We start from the raw sequence: 18,875 nt of genomic DNA, 5'->3' as shown, positions 1-18,875 counted from the left end.
CTATATCATAATGAATCAGATTACATGGAGAGGGGGGGACCTGATCCTAGATCATAATGAATCAGATTACATGGAGAGGAGGACCTGATCCTAGATTATAATGAATCAGATTACATGGAGAGGAGGGGACCTGATCCTAGATCATAATGAATCAGATTACATGGAGAGGAGGGACCTGATCCTAGATCATAATGAATCAGATTACATGGAGAGGGGGACCTGATCCTAGATCATAATGAATCAGATTACATGGAGAGGGGGACCTGATCCTAGATCATAATGAATCAGATTACATGGAGAGGGGGACCTGATCCTAGATCATAATGAATCAGATTACATGGAGAGGAGGACCTGATCCTAGATCAGCTCTGAGACACTTCCTTTACGAATTAGGGCCCAGGAGTCACCAGGACCAACTTTAAATTGCTCTGGATAAGAGCGTCTGCTCAATTACTAAAATGTAAAATGAGTCTCCAGGACAGGCATTGACAGGACGGTCACAGCCACACGTTCACTGGTGAGGTAGGACACAAGATAACTGTTAGATAGGAACAACAGTAATGATACATGGTTAGGTAGGACACAAGATAACTGTTAGATAGGAACAACAGTAATGATACATGGTTAGATAGGACACAAGATAACTGTTAGATAGGAACAACAGTAATGATACATGGTTAGGTAGGACACAAGATAACTGTTAGATAGGAACAACAGTAATGATACATGGTTAGGTAGGACACAAGATAACTGTTAGATAGGAACAACAGTAATGATACATGGTTAGATAGGACACAAGATAACTGTTAGATAGGAACAACAGTAATGATACATGGTTAGGTAGGACACAAGATAACTGTTAGATAGGAACAATAGTAATGATACATGGTTAGGTAGGACACAAGATAACTGTTAGATAGGAACAACAGTAATGATACATGGTTAGGTAGGACACAAGATAACTGTTAGATAGGAACAACAGTAATGATACATGGTTAGGTAGGACACAAGATAACTGTTAGATAGGAACAACAGTAATGATACATGGTTAGGTAGGACACAAGATAACTGTTAGATAGGAACAACAGTAATGATACATGGTTAGGTAGGACACAAGGTAACTGTTAGATAGGAACAACAGTATTGATACATGCCCTCAATGTGAAGTGACATTAAACCATAAATACAGAGCACAAGTACCACCCTTTTTATATAAACCTTTTAAGGTAGTAAAAAAATAAACATTGACTTAATATTTCAATAAAGAAGTCTTGAATTACCAATAAATCCCCTGCTAGCAATAGCTAGCGTGACATTACAGTGCACTGATTGACGGTGCTGGTTAACTCGCCATTAACATGGCTAGCTAAGCTAGCAGACACTTGATAAACTTGCAGAAATATGCTTTAAATACACAATAAATATATACATAGTCACATTCACTATTGACTTTGTGATATATGAACCAGTGTTCCAGATACACTATAGTGTTATACAGTTTTAAACAGTTTTTATGTCCAGCAGAAGGAGACGTCCTGTCAGAATATCTCCGACTGAACAGCAGGCAGACCAACTTTCCAAATAGGGGAGAAGCACTCAAAACCCTCTACTTGTTCTTTCAAGGAAAATAATACAAAAATGGTAAGTCTGAAGACCTCTCGTATTAACAACCTTACTACAATGGCAGAAAATATATTTTTATGAATTCGACAACACATAATGAAAGGAAACGTTATTAATATCACCCCTCTTTCTGAGGTGAATGGTTTCACCCACTACTCTCCCGGAACTGCGGTGTTCTCAGATATCCCGTTCACGAGTATCCCTGTAGCCATAAATAAACAGAATATTCCTCATTTCAATTCAAATGGGTTAAATTAAATAGTAACGTTAACTGAAATCTGGACACTGACTGTAGGCCTATAATCTAATATAATATTAACTGAAATCTGGACACTGACTGTAGGCCTATAATCTAATATAATATTAACTGAAATCTGGACACTGACTGTAGGTCTATAATCTAATATAATATTAACTAAAATCTGGACACTGACTGTAGGCCTATAATCTAATATAATATTAACTAAAATATGGACACTGACTGTAGGTCTATAATCTAATATAATATTAACTGAAATATGGACACTGACTGTAGGCCTATAATCTAATCTAATATTAACTAAAATATGGACACTGACTGGAGGTCTATAATCTAATATAATATTAACTGAAATATGGACACTGACTGTAGGCCTATAATCTAATCTAATATTAACTAAAATATGGACACTGACTGGAGGTCTATAATCTAATATAATATTCACTGAAATCTGGACACTGACTGTAGGTCTATAATCTAATATAATATTAACTGAAATCTGGACACTGACTGTAGGTCTATAATCTAATATAATATTCACTGAAATCTGGACACTGACTGTAGGTCTATAATATGAACTGAAATCTGGACACTGACTGTAGGTCTATAATCTAATATAATATTAACTGAAATATGGATACTGATTGTAGGTCTATAATCTGATATAATATGAACTGAAATCTGGACACTGACTGTAGGCCTATAATCGAATATAATATTAACTGCAGAATTATGCATTTCTTGAATTTAAATGAAACAACAAATGATAATTTAGGGGTGGAGAAATATTATTTATTTCAGTATCTCTTGAGATAATGTGAATGAGAGTGTGAGGTGTTATCTTTTACAATATGATGCAAGCAGACAGTATTTTCAACCTTATCAGAAACGTGTTTCATCGTTTTCTCAGCTTTTAATTTCCTTAAAACCGTTCAGACTGATGACATTTGGACATTTTGCACAGGACCAGTCTTTCCACTGTTTTGGAGTTATTGCGTTTTCTCCCCGGTCCCTAAACTAAACGTCAATTTTACTAGTGTTAACTAGTAGATAACTAATGCATTCATTCTATCAATGTAAATTATTATTCTGGAGAGAACTTCTTTATTTAGTCTATCAATGTAAATCATTATTCTGGAGAGAACTACTTTATTTAGTATATCAATGTAGAACATTATTCTGGAGAGAACTACTTTATTTAGTCTATCAATGTAAAACATTATTCTGGAGAGAACTACTTTATTTAGTCTATCAATGTAAAACATTATTCTGGAGAGAACTACTTTATTTAGTCTTCTGGGGCAACAATTTATGCCAGAAGAGAAGCTGCATGTATCAAACTATAATTGACAAACAAATGGCCTACGAAATGTTGAAAATGATAAGCAGAAATGTATCTAAATTGTAGTCAGCAGGCTATACAGTCCAGTACAGAGTATCAAACCACACAGGTAGCCTACTTTTTGAATTAGATTTTTTTGACAATCAGATGAAAACTTAATATGTGAACAGCCTGAGCAGACAGCAGAAACAACAGTAAATGGGTAAGATGTGTACATGCATCAATTTAAAAACAGAATATTTGAGTACCCCGAATAAAAGCGGGATATTGGTGTGCATGTAAACGTGGTCACTGTTGTTGAAAAGTCTAGTTACAGCAGGTGTTTACTGCCATCTAGTGGAAGATACCAATAAAACACTATTGTCAGGGTGGAACAGAATGTCCATTTGTTATTTTGTAAAGGATCCATTTTGAGATGACAGAGCAGAAAACACTATATGGATATTACTGAAAAATAAAGTAAGTTTTCTGAACAATAATCTATTCTAAAGGACAGAGTATGTGAATGAATACCTGGAATGAGATATTACTAGTTAGTAGAACTGCTACTTGAGCTGAGTTGCTGATAGACAGCAGTGTTTCAGTATGATATGTTGGATAAATAATAAAGACAGACACAAATGTCAAGTTCAATATCCTTGTTCATGTCCCGACACACGGAGTCCGGGGAGTCGATTACCTATCAACTAGACTCCGTAACAAGCAGTTTTAAAAGTGGAAACTAATTAGTAGCCCTGCATGTTATAAGGTAGGCTATTTAAATTGTCATTATGGAGACACCTATTTTACAACCCTTTTTCCATAAAACATATTTACTCTCTAGAACTGAGTCGCATCAATAAATAAGGTGACAAAACACAGGAAAACTACTTTAGGGGCTCTAGAGATAAGGGGACAAAACACAGGAAAACTACTTTAGGTTCTCTAGAGATAAGGGGACAAAGCACAGGAAAACTACTTTAGGTTCTCTAGAGATAAGGGGACAAAACACAGGAAAACTACTGTAGTGACTCTAGATATAAGGGGACAAAACACAGGAAAACTACTTTAGGTTCTCTAGAGATAAGGGGACAAAACACAGGAAAACTACTTTAGGTTCTCTAGAGATAAGGGGACAAAGCACAGGAAAACTACTTTAGGTTCTCTAGAGATAAGGGGACAAAACACAGGAAAACTACTTTAGGTTCTCTAGAGATAAGGGGACAAAACACAGGAAAACTACTTTAGGTTCTCTAGAGATAAGGGGACAAAACACAGGAAAACTACTTTAGGTTCTCTAGAGATAAGGGGACAAAACACAGGAAAACTACTTTAGGTTCTCTAGAGAGCGTTAGATAAATTCCCTTGCAGGTGGTTTAAACTGCGTTATAATGTGACTTTGCTGATGGAAAACCATATCATGAGGAGGTTTCTACTCATGCTCTGTTATTGGGTCTCTGGAGTGGAAATTAGAAATGAAAGTTCTGGAACTCCAACATGTGCTTCTGTTATGAGAAAAACTCCACAATGAAACTGACATTAAATGTGGAGAATTAAACATCTGTTGAACATCAAGTAGCCTATTAATCTGTATGCCTATCTAGGCTAATGTAGCCTATTAATCTTTATGCCTATCTAGGCTACTGTAGCCTATTAATCGTTATGCCCATCTAGGCTACTGTAGCCTATTAATCTTTATGCCTATCTAGGCTACTGTAGCCTATTAATCTGTATGCCTATCTAGGCTACTGTAGCCTATTAATCTGTATGCCCATCTAGGCTACTGTAGCCTATTAATCTGTATGCCTATCTAGGCTACTGTAGCCTATTAATCTGTATGCCTATCTAGGCTACTGTAGCCTATTAATCTGTATGCCTATCTAGGGTACTGTAGCCTATTAATCTGTATGCCTATCTAGGCTAATGTAGCCTATTAATCTTTATTCCTATCTAGGCCACTGTAGCCTATTAATCTTTATGCCCATCTAGGCTACTGTAGCCTATTAATCTGTATGCCCATATAGGCTACTGTAGCCTATTAATCTGTATGCCTATCTAGGCTACTGTAGCCTATTAATCTTTATGCCTATCTAGGCTACTGTAGCCTATTAATCTTTATGCCTATCTAGGCTACTGTAACCTATTAATCTTTATGCCTACCTAGGCTACTGTAGCCTATTCATCTTTATGCCTATCTAGGCTAATGTAGCCTATTAATCTTTATGCCTATCTAGGCTACTGTAGCCTATTAATCTGTATGCCTATCTAGGCTACTGTAGCCTATTAATCTGTATGCCTATCTAGGCTAATGTAACCTATTAATCTTTATGCCTATCTAGGCTACTGTAGCCTATTAATCGTTATGCCTATCTAGGCTACTGTAGCCTATTAATCTTTATGCCTATCTAGGCTAATGTAGCCTATTAATCTTTATGCCTATCTAGGCTACTGTAGCCTATTAATCGTTATGCCTATCTAGGCTACTGTAGCCTATTAATCTTTATGCCCATATAGGCTACTGTAGCCTATTAATCTGTATGCCTATCTAGGCTACTGTAGCCTATTAATCTTTATGCCTATCTAGGCTACTGTAGCCTATTAATCTTTATGCCTATCTAGGCTAATGTAGCCTATTAATCTTTATGCCTATCTAGGCTACTGTAGCCTATTAATCGTTATGCCTATCTAGGCTACTGTAGCCTATTAATCTTTATGCCCATATAGGCTACTGTAGCCTATTAATCTGTATGCCTATCTAGGCTACTGTAGCCTATTAATCTTTATGCCTATCTAGGCTACTGTAGCCTATTAATCTTTATGCCTATCTAGGCTACTGTAACCTATTAATCTTTATGCCTACCTAGGCTACTGTAGCCTATTAATCTTTATGCCTATCTAGGCTAATGTAGCCTATTAATCTTTATGCCTATCTAGGCTACTGTAGCCTATTAATCTGTATGCCTATCTAGGCTACTGTAGCCTATTAATCTGTATGCCTATCTAGGCTAATGTAGCCTATTAATCTTTATGCCTATCTAGGCTACTGTAGCCTATTAATCGTTATGCCTATCTAGGCTACTGTAGCCTATTAATCTTTATGCCTATCTAGGCTAATGTAGCCTATTAATCTTTATGCCTATCTAGGCTACTGTAGCCTATTAATCGTTATGCCTATCTAGGCTACTGTAGCCTATTAATCTTTATGCCTATCTAGGCTACTGTAGCCTATTAATCTTTATGCCTATCTAGGCTACTGTAGCCTATTAATCTTTATGCCTACCTAGGCTATTGTAGCCTACCATTTAATACTATAAATATGTTGAAATGACAGGAGTCGTTGCAAATCATTTTGTGTCACTTGTGTAGCCTACCTGGAGCTGGTAAATGGATTTAATAAATAGCCTATAACTTCAGTTTATTGTTGTTGTAGCCTTGTGTTATTATGCAACTATTAATGTCCATGTTGAGTTAATTCAGTAGGAAGTTATTGTAACGCTTGGACGTTGTGGGTGTGGAGTCAGGCGCAGTAGGCAGAAAAATGTTTGGTACAATACTATTTAATAAGTACCACAAAAGAGAAAATGCCCAAAAACAACAGGGCGTAACAAAACCCAAAGTCCAAAACACGATCCACTACACAAACACAGTGAAACAAAACGTAACAAGCCCACACACAGAACAGGTGGGGAGGCGGCCTTAAATAACACCACTAATTACCTAAATGAACACAGGTGCAACTAATAAAGACATAACCAACAGAAAAACGAAAAGGGGATCGGTGGCAGCTAGTAGCCCGGGGACGACGAACACCGAGCGCCACCCGAACAGGGAGAGGGGCCACCCTCGGTAGGAGTCGTGACAGTTATCAAGTGTGACCATGGTAAGATGTTAGAATGCATTAGATTGAAGGTGACAGTTCTATCTCAATGGCTGATCAGATGTTAGAATGCATTAGATTGAAGGTAACAGTTCTATCTCAATGGCTGATCAGATGTTAGAATGCATTAGATTGAAGGTAACAGTTCTATCTCAATGGCTGATCAGATGTTAGAATGCATTAGATTGAAGGTAACAGTTCTATCTCAATGGCTGATCAGATGTTAGAATGCATTAGATTGAAGGTAACAGTTCTATCTCAATGGCTGATCAGATGTTAGAATGCATTAGATTGAAGGTAACAGTTCTATCTCAATGGCTGATCAGATGTTAGAATGCATTAGATTGAAGGTAACAGTTCTATCTCAATGGCTGATCAGATGTTAGAATGCATTAGATTGAAGGTAACAGTTCTATCTCAATGGCTGATCAGATGTTAGAATGTATTAGATTGAATTTACCAGTTCTGTCTCAATGGCTGATCAGATGTTAGAATGCATTAGATTGAAGGTAACAGTTCTATCTCAATGGCTGATCAGATGTTAGAATGCATTAGATTGAAGGTAACAGTTCTATCTCAATGGCTGATCAGATGTTAGAATGCATTAGATTGAAGGTAACAGTCAGATTAGGCTACAGGTAATAAAACACTGGCTGTTGTTGACAAGCATCGACCTGTTCAGTTCATTACCATAGTATTAATATTAGATTCATAGACCTGTTCAGTTCATTACCATAGTATTAATATTAGATTCATAGACCTGTTCAGTTCATTACCATAGTATTAATATTAGATAGACCTGTTCAGTTCATTACCATAGTATTAATATTAGATTCATAGACCTGTTCAGGTCATTACCATAGTATTAATATTAGATAGACCTGTTCAGTTCATTACCATAGTATTAATATTAGATTCATAGTCCTGTTCAGTTCATTACCATAGTATTAATATTAGATAGACCTGTTCAGTTCATTACCATAGTATTAATATTAGATAGACCTGTTCAGTTCATTACCATAGTATTAATATTAGATAGACCTGTTCAGTTCATTACCATAGTATTAATATTAGATTCATAGACCTGTTCAGTTCATTACCATAGTATTAATATTAGATAGACCTGTTCAGTTCATTACCATAGTATTAATATTAGATTCATAGACCTGTTCAGTTCATTACCATAGTATTAATATTAGATTCATAGACCTGTTCAGGTCATTACCATAGTATTAATATTAGATAGACCTGTTCAGTTCATTACCATAGTATTAATATTAGATAGACCTGTTCAGTTCATTACCATAGTATTAATATTAGATAGACCTGTTCAGTTCATTACCATAGTATTAATATTAGATTCATAGACCTGTTCAGTTCATTACCATAGTATTAATATTAGATAGACCTCTTCAGTTCATTACCATAGTATTATACTACAGCTACTGAAGGTTAACACATAATTTTTTTTAAACCTTTATTTAATTCGCAAGTCAGTTAATAACAAATTCTTATTTACAATAATGGCCTACCGGGGAACACAGTGGGTTAACTGCCTTGTTCAGGGGCAGAACGACAGATCTTTACCTTGTCAGCTCTGGGATTCAATCCTGCAACCTAACGGTTACTGCCCCAACACTCTAACCACTAGGCTACCTGCCGCACCAACACTCTATCCACTAGGCTACCTGCCGCCTCAACGCTCTAACCACTAGGCTACCTGCCGCCCCAACGCTCTAACCACTAGGCTACCTGCCGCCCCAACGCTCTAACCACTAGGCTACCTGCCGCCCCAACGCTCTAACCACTAGGCTACCTGCCACCCCAATGCTCTAACCACTAGGCTACCTGCCGCCCCAACGCTCTAACCACTAGGCTACCTGCCGCCCCAATGCTCTAACCACTAGACTACCTGCCGCCACAACGTTCTAACCACTAGGCTACCTGCCACCCCAACGCTCTAACCACTAGACTACCTGCCACCCCAAAATAAGATGTAGGCCTATCAGGGGCTATTAGTTAGTTTTCAGGCATTGTGGGAGGGTTTTGAGTAGTCATTGGGCTAGAAAAAGTAATTGCATTAAATCACCTGACTGTTTGGATGTGTCTGTAAACGGTTTTATTTCTAAGAGATAATGAATAAAATAATTAGTTGTCACTGTGTTAACCACAACCAACATGCTGGATCTCTGTTTAGTTGTCACTGTGTTAACCACAACCAACATGCTGGATCTCTGTTTAGTTGTCACTGTGTTAACCACAACCAACATGTTGGATCTCTGTTTAGTTGTCACTGTGTTAGCCACAACCAACATGCTGGATCTCTGTTTAGGGGTCACTGTTGACCACAACCAACATGTTGGATCTCTGTTTCTCTGTTTAGGGCTCAGTGCTCTAAAATGAGTCTCTCTGGGGAGATAGAGGAGGTGGTCCCTGCCTCTAAAATGAGTCTCTCTGGGGAGAGAGAGGAGGGGGGGCCCGCCTCTAAAATGAGTGTCTCTGGGGGACATGACACCAAAACTAAGAGGTGAGCTGACAATATTGTTTAAGAATGTATGTTCTAAAATGCTTTTTATTCAGAAATGATTGCTAATGGGGACATTCTATATAACTGTTCTAGATTTTAGATCTGTATGAAAATATGTTTTTTTCTAAAACGCTATATATCCACCTAGATATCTATATATCCACCTAGATATCTATATATCCACCTAGATATCTGTATATCCACATAGACATCTATATATCCACCTAGACATCTATATATCCACCTAGATATCTATATATCCACCTAGATATCTATATATCCACCTAGACATCTATATATTCTATATATCCACCTAGACATCTTTATATCCACCTAGATATCTATATATCCACCTAGACATCTATATATCCACCTAGATATCTATATATCCACCTAGATATCTATATATCCACCTAGATATCTATTTATCCACCTAGATATCTATATATCCACCTAGATATCTATATATCCACCTAGATATCTATATATCCATTGTTTAGCAGGAATGGAATATTTGTATCCTGTATATCTGACTGTGATATGTGGTTGTCTCACCTAGATATCTAAAGATGAATTCACTTACAGATGCCATGTTAATTCGACCCAGTTTCTCACGTCGGGAAAATAACAGCAAATGTGCATTTTATGTGGAAATTACCCACTTTAAAAGTCTTTATAAAGCCTTGTAGTGGTTTAATCATTTCTTTAAATAATGAGATAATTTACCAACATTTCTGAAAAGTGATATATAGCGTTTTGTAATGAAACTCTTATGTTTCCCCATCTGAGCTCAGAGTAGATGAGAGATGTAATGTTTGTCTCTGTTGTGTTGAAGCCCAATCAAGCAGGAGAGACCAGCCTCCCCTGTTCCCAGCTGTGTGTCCATGAAGAGTGACCAGTCTATGGATCGTCCTATATCCTTTAGAGAGGGAGACTTTTCTACTGAACAGAGGTAAGAAGAACTCATGGGTCATGGTCAGTGAGTTAAACAACACTGTCTCTAGTCTTTTCTCCTCTCCCATTTTCCCATTTATTGTTGTTGTTTTCATAATCCATAGGCCTTTCCTTATGTCCATTTTCACAGTCCTAAAACAATATTAAACAAACACAACATTTCCTCCCTGTGTGCGTGTGCGTGTGCGCGCGTCCGGCTACCTGCCGCTCCAAAATAAGATGTAGGCCAATCAGGGGCTATTAGTTAGTGTTCAGGCCTTGTGGGAGGGTTTTGAGTAGTCATTGGGCTAGAAAAAGTCATTACATTAAATAACCTGACTGTTTGGATGTGTCTGTTAGAAAACTGTTTTTTTTCTAAGAGATAATGAATAAAATAATGAGTTGTTACTGTGTTAACCACAACCAACATGCTGGATCTCTGTTTAGTTGTTACTGTGTTAACCACAACCAACATGCTGGATCTCTGTTTAGTTGTTACTGTGTTAACCAACATGCTGGATCTCTGTTTAGTTGTCACTGTGTTGACCACAACCAACATGCTGGATCTCTGTTTAGTTGTTACTGTGTTAACCACAACCAACATGCTGGATCTCTGTTTAGTTGTCACTGTGTTAACCACAACCAACATGCTGGATCTCTGTTTAGTTGTCACTGTGTTGACAACAACCAACATGCTGGATCTCTGTTTAGTTCTCACTGTGTTGACCACAACCAACATGCTGGATCTCTGTTTAGTTGTCACTGTGTTAACCACAACCAACATGCTGGATCTCTGTTTAGGACGTCACTGTGTTAACCACAACCAACATGCTGGATCTCTGTTTAGTTGTTACTGTGTTAACCAACATGCTGGATCTCTGTTTAGTTGTTACTGTGTTAACCACAACCAACATGCTGGATCTCTGTTTAGTTGTTACTGTGTTAACCACAACCAACATGCTGGATCTCTGTTTAGTTGTCACTGTGTTAACCACAACCAACATGCTGGATCTCTGTTTACAGGGGACAGTGCTCTAAAATGAGTCTCTCTGGGGAGAGAGAGGAGGGGGGCCCTGCCTCTAAAATGAGTCTCTCTGGGGAGAGAGAGGAGGGGGGCCCTGCCTCTAAAATGAGTCTCTCTGGGGAGAGAGAGGAGGGGGCCCCTGCCTCCAAAATGCATCTTTCTGGGGGACATGACACCAAAGCTAAGAGGTGAGATAACAATTTTATGAATAATTCATTAAGTTTATTTCCTAAATAAATAGCTATCTTAAGGTGAATGCACTTACTGTAAATCTCTCTGGATAAGAGCATCTGCTAAATCAGGGGTTCTCAATCCGGGGTCTGCGGAGGTACTGCAGGGGTTCTGCAGGAAGCGTGGGGAGTGGTGGTGTATCCAGGGAGAAAACTAATCTAATATTCTGAAATGTCATTGTGGTCTTATGCTCCCATCTATTGGAATTATTTAGCAACTGCAGTAGTGCTGAAAAAATGTGTTATTCCTTACTAAAGTAGTAATTACTGAGAATTACTAGTTAATTTTATCACTTACAATCATAAAATAAGAACTTATACCATAACAAACAATTAAACTGACATAAACCAAAATCACTATATATGTAGTTATTTAATTAATTACCAAATTGAGCCGGTCGGTCACATTTGAGAGTGAGGGAGATATATAGCATTTTGCATAAAAAAACATGATTTCTGTCTCTGAAATTAAACCATCATGTGATAGATTTTAAACAAATCCTTGTCTGTGAGAGATGTAATAATTAATACATCATTTCTTTAAACAATAAAAGCTCATTTCTGTAAAGTGATATGTTGCGTTTTGGAACTCTTCTTATGTTTCCCATCTGAGATCAGAGTAGATGAGAGATGTAATGTTTGACTCTGTTGTGTTGAAGACCAATCAAGCAGGAGAGACCAGCCTCCCCTGTACCCAGCTGTGTGTCCATGAAGAGTGACAAGTCTATGAATCTACCTATGAAGTTTAGAGAGGGAGACTTTTCTACTGAACAAAGGTAAGAAGAACTCATGGGTCATGGTCAGTGAGTTAAACAACACTGTCTCTAGTCATTTCTCCTCTCCCATTTTCACATTTCTTTTGGTTGTTTTCATAATCCATAGGCTAATACTTTAGTCCATTTTCATAGTCCTAAAACAGTGTGTGTGTGTGTGTGTGTGTGTGTGTGTGTGTGTGTGTGTGTGTGTGTGTGTGTGTGTGTGTGTGTGTGTGTGTACTGTAATCTCATGTTTTGTCCACAGAAACCAACAGGAGAGATCAGAGTCAGAGATTCTCAGTGGTCAGTCTTCCCAGAGGCATCAAACAGACCTGGACTCTATATTCAGTGTATGTGGTCCTGTTATGTACATTTGTTTTAGTTTACTTCAAGTAAAGTTGATCTGTCAATTATTCATTAATGTGTTAATGAGAAAGCATTTCTTCTCTTGCTTAACTTATTTACTTGATTTATTTCAGTTGCTTGAAGAGAAAATGACGACATTTGTGAAGAACGAGCTGAAGATGTTCAAGAGGATTCTTAGTCCAGAACTCCCAGAAGGCTATGAGAGTCAGAAGCAGGATAAGGAAGTGGTGGATGCTGAAGATGAGAAGCAGGAGAGCAGTGCCAGAGAGGGGGCTCTGAAGATCACACTGCACGTCCTGAGGAAAATGAACCAGAAGGAGCTTGCTGACACACTGGAGAAATGTAAGATCTGTCTGCCTCATGATGAATGCTGTTTTATAACATTTAAAAGCTGTGGCTAAAGTACAGCTAAAGTAGCTGTGTAACTCAATGATATTGTAGCAGCCTTAACACAACACCTAGTGACCTCATCAAGTAGCAGCAGGGATGTGTTGTGTTGATTAATTTAGAGAGAGAGAGAGAGACAACATTAATAATACCATCAATAATACCAATAATAATATAATCAGTCACACCAGTCTGTAATGCATTATGAAAACATTTACACATTTATATAGACAGTTAAGAGAATAAATGATTATGATTTAAAATGTTATAACAGTCCTACAATACTGTAGGCATTAAAACAGACGTAATATTAATATCCTCTGTGTTATTTCTTCATTCAGATGAGCTTGCTGTGATTTGCCAACGTGAACTCAAATCTAATCTAGAGAAGAAGGTTCAATGTGTATTTGAGGGGATCGCTAAACAAGGAAACCCAACACTTCTCAATCAGATCTACACAGAGCTCTACATCACAGAGGGAGGAACAGGAGAGGTCAATAATGAACATGAGCTGAGACAGATTGAGACAACAACCAGGAAACAAGCAAGACCAGAGACTGCAATCAAATGTAACGACATCTTCAAACCCTTAACTGGACAAGACAAACTCATCAGAACTGTGCTGACAAAGGGAGTCGCTGGCATTGGAAAAACAGTCTCTGTGCAGAAGTTCATTCTGGACTGGGCTGAAGGAAAAGCAAATCAGGATGTCCAATTTATATTTTCATTCCCTTTCCGGGAGCTGAATTTGATGAAAGGGGACAAACACACTTTGATTGAACTTCTTAATCACTTTTCAATGGAAACCAAACAATCAGGAATGTCAAACTTCGACAAGTACAAAGTTGTGTTCATCTTTGATGGTCTGGATGAGTGCCGACTGCCCCTAGACTTCCAGAAGAACAAGATCTGTTGGGACGTCACAGAGTCAACCTCAGTGGATGTTCTGCTGACAAATCTCATCAAGGGAAATCTGCTTCCCTCTGCTCTCCTCTGGATAACTACCCGACCTGCAGCAGCCAATAAGATCCCTTCAGGGTGTGTTGACCAGGTGACAGAGGTACGAGGGTTCAATGACCCACAGAAGGAGGAGTACTTCAGAAAGAGATTCAGTGATGAGGACCTGGCCAGCAGAATCCTCTCACACATAAAGACATCAAGGAGCCTCCACATCATGTGCCACATTCCAGTCTTCTGTTGGATTTCTGCAACAGTCCTCGAACACATGCTGAAACATAAGAGAGAAGAGATGCCCAAGACTCTGACTGATATGTACACACACCTTGTGGTGTTTCATACCAAACAGAAGGATGAAAAGTATCTTGGGGAAGAAGAGACAGGTCCACACTGGAATAAAGAGAGCATTCTGTCACTGGGAAAACTGGCTTTTCAACAGCTAGTGAAGGGCAATCTGATTTTCTATGAAGAAGACCTGAAAGAGGCTGGCATTGATGTCAATGAAGCCTCCGTGTACTCAGGATTGTGCACACAGCTCTTTAAAGAGGAATGTGTTCTGTACCAGGACAAGGTGTACTGCTTCGTGCATCTGAGCATTCAGGAGTTTCTGGCTGCTGTATATGTGTTCCTCTCATTCATCAACAACAATGAGAATCTAATGGACAAACCACAATCAACATCCAGGAACCTTTCTGCGCTGTTCAGAAAGCCTGAAGTTTCTTTCTACAAGAGTGCTGTGGATAAAGCCTTACACAGTGAGATGGGAAACCTGGACCTTTTCCTCCGCTTCCTTCTGGGCCTCTCACTGAAGTCCAATCAGAAGCACTTACGAGGTCTACTGACAAAGACAAGAAGTAGCTCAAAGACCCATGAAGACACAGTGAACTACATCAAGGAGAAGATCAGGGAGAATCCCTCTCCAGAGAGGTGCATCAATCTGTTCCACTGTCTGAATGAACTGAATGACCATTCTCTAGTGGAGGAGATCCAAAGCTACCTGAGCTCAGGAAGTGTCTCAAAACCCAACCTGTCACCTGCACAGTGGTCAGCTCTGGTCTTTGTGTTGCTGACTTCAGAAAAGGAGCTGGATGTGTTTGACCTGAAGAAATACTCCAGATCAGAGGAAGGTCTTCTGAGGCTGCTGCCAGTGTTCAAAGACTCCAGTGCATTTCTGTGAGTACATAAAATGACATACAAGAACTAATCATCAGGAAGAAATATTCAGGTTAAAGAAAAATATGCATTATAATATGTGTTTAATATTATATTGAAAACATTGAATAAATGCATTGATTTTCACATTAGTATAACAATATGACCATACAACTCTAGGAGACAGAAGAAGAATCTATATGTTGTTTGGGAGAATTAACCAAATGCATCTGCCATTGTCCTTCTACACTAAATTAACAATGTGTTTGAAGTCATGATCTCTTTGTCAGGCTGTGGAGTCACAGAGGAAGGCTGTGCTTCTCTGGTCTCAGCTCTGAGGTCAAACCCAACACATTATTTGTAAATGGGTAACAGCGTAAACAGAGAAAGCTAAGCGTATCATTTTAATACAACCTGTCTGTCATTGTATTTCTTCTGTGTTTGCAGACTCACTGGCTGTAAACTCACAGACACATCCTGTAAAGTGTTGGCCTCAGTTCTCAGTTCAAACCCCTCACACCTGAGAGAGCTGGACCTAAGTAACAATGACCTGAAGGATTCAGGAGTGAAGCTGCTCTCTGCTGTACTGGGGAATCCCCACTGTAAACTGGAGACTCTGAGGTCAGTATTATCAGATATGAAAGTACTTTATGCATGTAGTTCTCCCATTTGAAAAAGTCGTAATTATTCGGACATATTACTTATAGTGTATTAAAGTAGTCATAAGTTTAGCATGTTGTCCCATATTCCATGCCTGCTGTCACGTTTCTCTAAGACAGAACCCAGAAGCAGACCAGGTGAGTAAAATGAAGGTGACTATTTATTGGTAGTCTTGATGTGTAATTTGAGTGATCCAGGAGACGGAGCGGCAGCGGAAGTGAGTTGATGAGAGTAGATGGGTGGATTCAATGACGTCACTGTATCCACCGACGGCCAGGCAAGGGAGTTGAATGTTCCGGGAGGATGACTGTAGACAGAGTAACCAGTAACAAGAACAAAACAACAAGACTAGCTCAGGAAACATGAGGCTGTTCGTTGCTAACGATCCAGCAGGGAATGGATGTCAGCTCAGGGCTTATGAAGAGGTGATGATCAGGACCAGGTGTGCAGAAGGTTGATGAGATGCAGGTGTAGGGTAATCACTAGATCTCCCGCCTAACTTCGTCGCCTAGCAACCAGATAGGTTTCTGAACGCACCCTTAGACACCAAACAAAAAACAGTCAGCTCAGGCAGAAACAGACTCAGGAAGCGGGATTCCTGACACCTGCAGTGAGGCTTGTGATTCTACTAACTTGTTGAATTCATTAGCAGTTGGTCTTGGTTGTGTTTTGGATGATGTTTTTCCTAATGGATACTGATTAGTAAATAATGTCCTGTCATTTTGGAGTCACTTCACTTCTATTGTCAGTGACTTCTACATTCATGTGGATGCTACCATGATTATGAATAACCATGAATGAATCATGAATGATGATAAATGAGAAACGGAGGCACAAAGATCAAACCCCCTCTGTTATTGGTAATGGTGAGAGGTTAGCATGTTTTGTTGTATCCACTGTTATTGGTAATGGTGAGAGGTTAGCATGTTTTGTTGTATCCTCTGTTATTGGTAATGGTGAGAGGTTAGCATGTTTTGTTGTAGCCTCTGTTATTGGTAATGGTGAGAGGTTAGCATGTTTTGTTGTAGCCTCTGTTATTGGTAATGGTGAGAGGTAAGAATGTTTTGTTGTAGCCTCTGTTATTGGTAATGGTGAGAGGTTAGCATGTTTTGTTGTAGCCTCTGTTATTGGTAATGGTGAGAGGTTAGCATGTTTTGTTGTAGCCTCCTTTATTGCTAATGGTGAGAGGTTAGCATGTTTTGTTGTAGCCTCTGTTATTGGTAATGGTGAGAGGTTAGCATGTTTTGTTGTAGCCTCTGTTATTGGTAATGGTAAGAGGTTAGCATGTTTGTGTAGCCTCTGTTATTGGTAATGGTGAGAGGTTAGTATGTTTTCTTGTAGTCTCTGTTATTGGTAATGGTGAGAGGTTAGCATGTTTTGTTGTAGCCTCTGTTATTGGTAATGGTGAGAGGTTAGCATGTTTTGTTGTGGCCTCTGTAACTTTCTCACTCATTATGATTCATGATTCATTCATGATTCTTCTTAATCATGGCATCATCAGAATTTCGTTTTTAATCGTGAATCACATACAGTTGAAGTCGGAAGTGTACATACACTTAGGTTGGAGTCATTAAAACGTGTTTTTCAACCACTCCACAAATTTCTTGTTAACAAACTATAGTTTTGGCAAGTCAGTTAGGACATCTACTTTGTGCATGACACAAGTAATTTTTGAAACAATTGTTTACAGACAGATTATTTCACTTATAATTCACTGTGTCACAATTCCAGTGGGTCAGAAGTTTACATACACTAAGTTGACTGTGCCTTTAAACAGCTTGGAAAATTCCAGAAAATGATGTTATGGCTTTAGAAGCATCTGATAGACTAATTGACATAATTTGGATGTATTTCAAGGCCTACCTTCAAACTCAGTGCCTCTTTGCTTGACATCATGGGAAAAAGAAAAGGAATCAGCCAAAATCTCAGAAAAAAAGATTGTAGACCTCCACAAGTCTGCTTCATCCTTGGGAGCAATTTCCAAACGCCTGAAGGTAACACGTTCAATCAATAGTACGCAAGTCTAAACACCATGGGACCACACAGCCATCATACCATCCCAACTGTGAAGCACGGCGGTGGCAGCATCATGTTGTGGGGGTGCTTTGCTGCAGGAGGGACTGGTGCACTTCACAAAATAGATGGCATCATGAGGCAGGAAAATTGTGGATATATTGAAGCAACATCTCGAGACATCAGTCAGGAAGTTAAAGCTTGGTCACAAATGGGTCTTCCAAATGGAAAATGACCCCAACGATACTTCCAAAGTTGTGGCAAAATGGCTTAAGGACAACAAAGTCAAGGTATTGGAGTGGCCATCACAAAGCCCTGACCTCAATACTATAGAACATTTGTGGCCAGAATTAAAAAGCGTGTGTGAGCAAGGAGGCCTACAAACCTGACTCAGTTACACCAGCTCTGTCAGGAGGAATGGGCCAAAATTCACCCAACTTATTGTGGGAAGCTTGTGGAAGGCTACCCAAAACGTTTAACCCAAGTTAAACCATTTAAAGGCAATGCTACCAAATACTAATTGAGTGTATGTAAACTTCTGACCCACTGGGAATGTGATGAAAGAAATAAAAGCTGAAATTAATCATTCTCTCTACTATTATTCTGACATTTCACATTCTTAAAAGAAAGTGGTGATCCTAACTGACCTAAGACAGGGGACTTTTACTAGGATTAAATGTCAGGAATTGTAAAAATTGAGTTTAAATGTATTTGGCTAAGGTGTATGTAAACTTCTGACTTCAACTGTATGTATTAAAATACCCTCAAATAAAAGGTGACATTATATACTG

General features: G+C 38.7%; 1 protein-coding gene across 1 annotated transcript; it reads left to right on the top strand.

Annotated features, from left to right (window-relative positions):
• Window positions 1–13,624: 13,624 nt before the first annotated feature.
• LOC145877306 (NLR family CARD domain-containing protein 3) lies at window positions 13,625–17,693 on the top strand. The gene is made up of 2 exons (XM_082972617.1): window positions 13,625–15,432; window positions 15,859–17,693. Exons 1-2 carry the CDS (start codon window positions 14,054–14,056, stop codon window positions 16,082–16,084), a joined length of 1,605 nt encoding a protein of 534 aa, XP_082828743.1. The 5' UTR covers window positions 13,625–14,053; the 3' UTR covers window positions 16,085–17,693.
• The last annotated feature ends 1,182 nt before the right edge of the window (window positions 17,694–18,875 follow it).

This window comes from Salmo salar, unplaced genomic scaffold (assembly GCF_965601325.2).
Source record: "Salmo salar unplaced genomic scaffold, fSalSal1 ptg000838l, whole genome shotgun sequence".
Classification (NCBI taxonomy): Eukaryota; Metazoa; Chordata; class Actinopteri; order Salmoniformes; family Salmonidae; genus Salmo; species Salmo salar.
This window is presented reverse-complemented; position numbering and strand designations above follow the sequence as displayed.

Excerpts from the sequence above, each read along its gene's own strand:
- LOC145877306 (XM_082972617.1), top strand. The coding sequence starts at position 14,054 with ATGAAAGGGGACAAACACACTTTGATTGAACTTCTTAATCACTTTTCA. Across the intron at positions 15,433-15,858 it reads AAAGACTCCAGTGCATTTCT|ACTCACTGGCTGTAAACTCA; the intron begins GTGAGTACATAA and ends CTGTGTTTGCAG.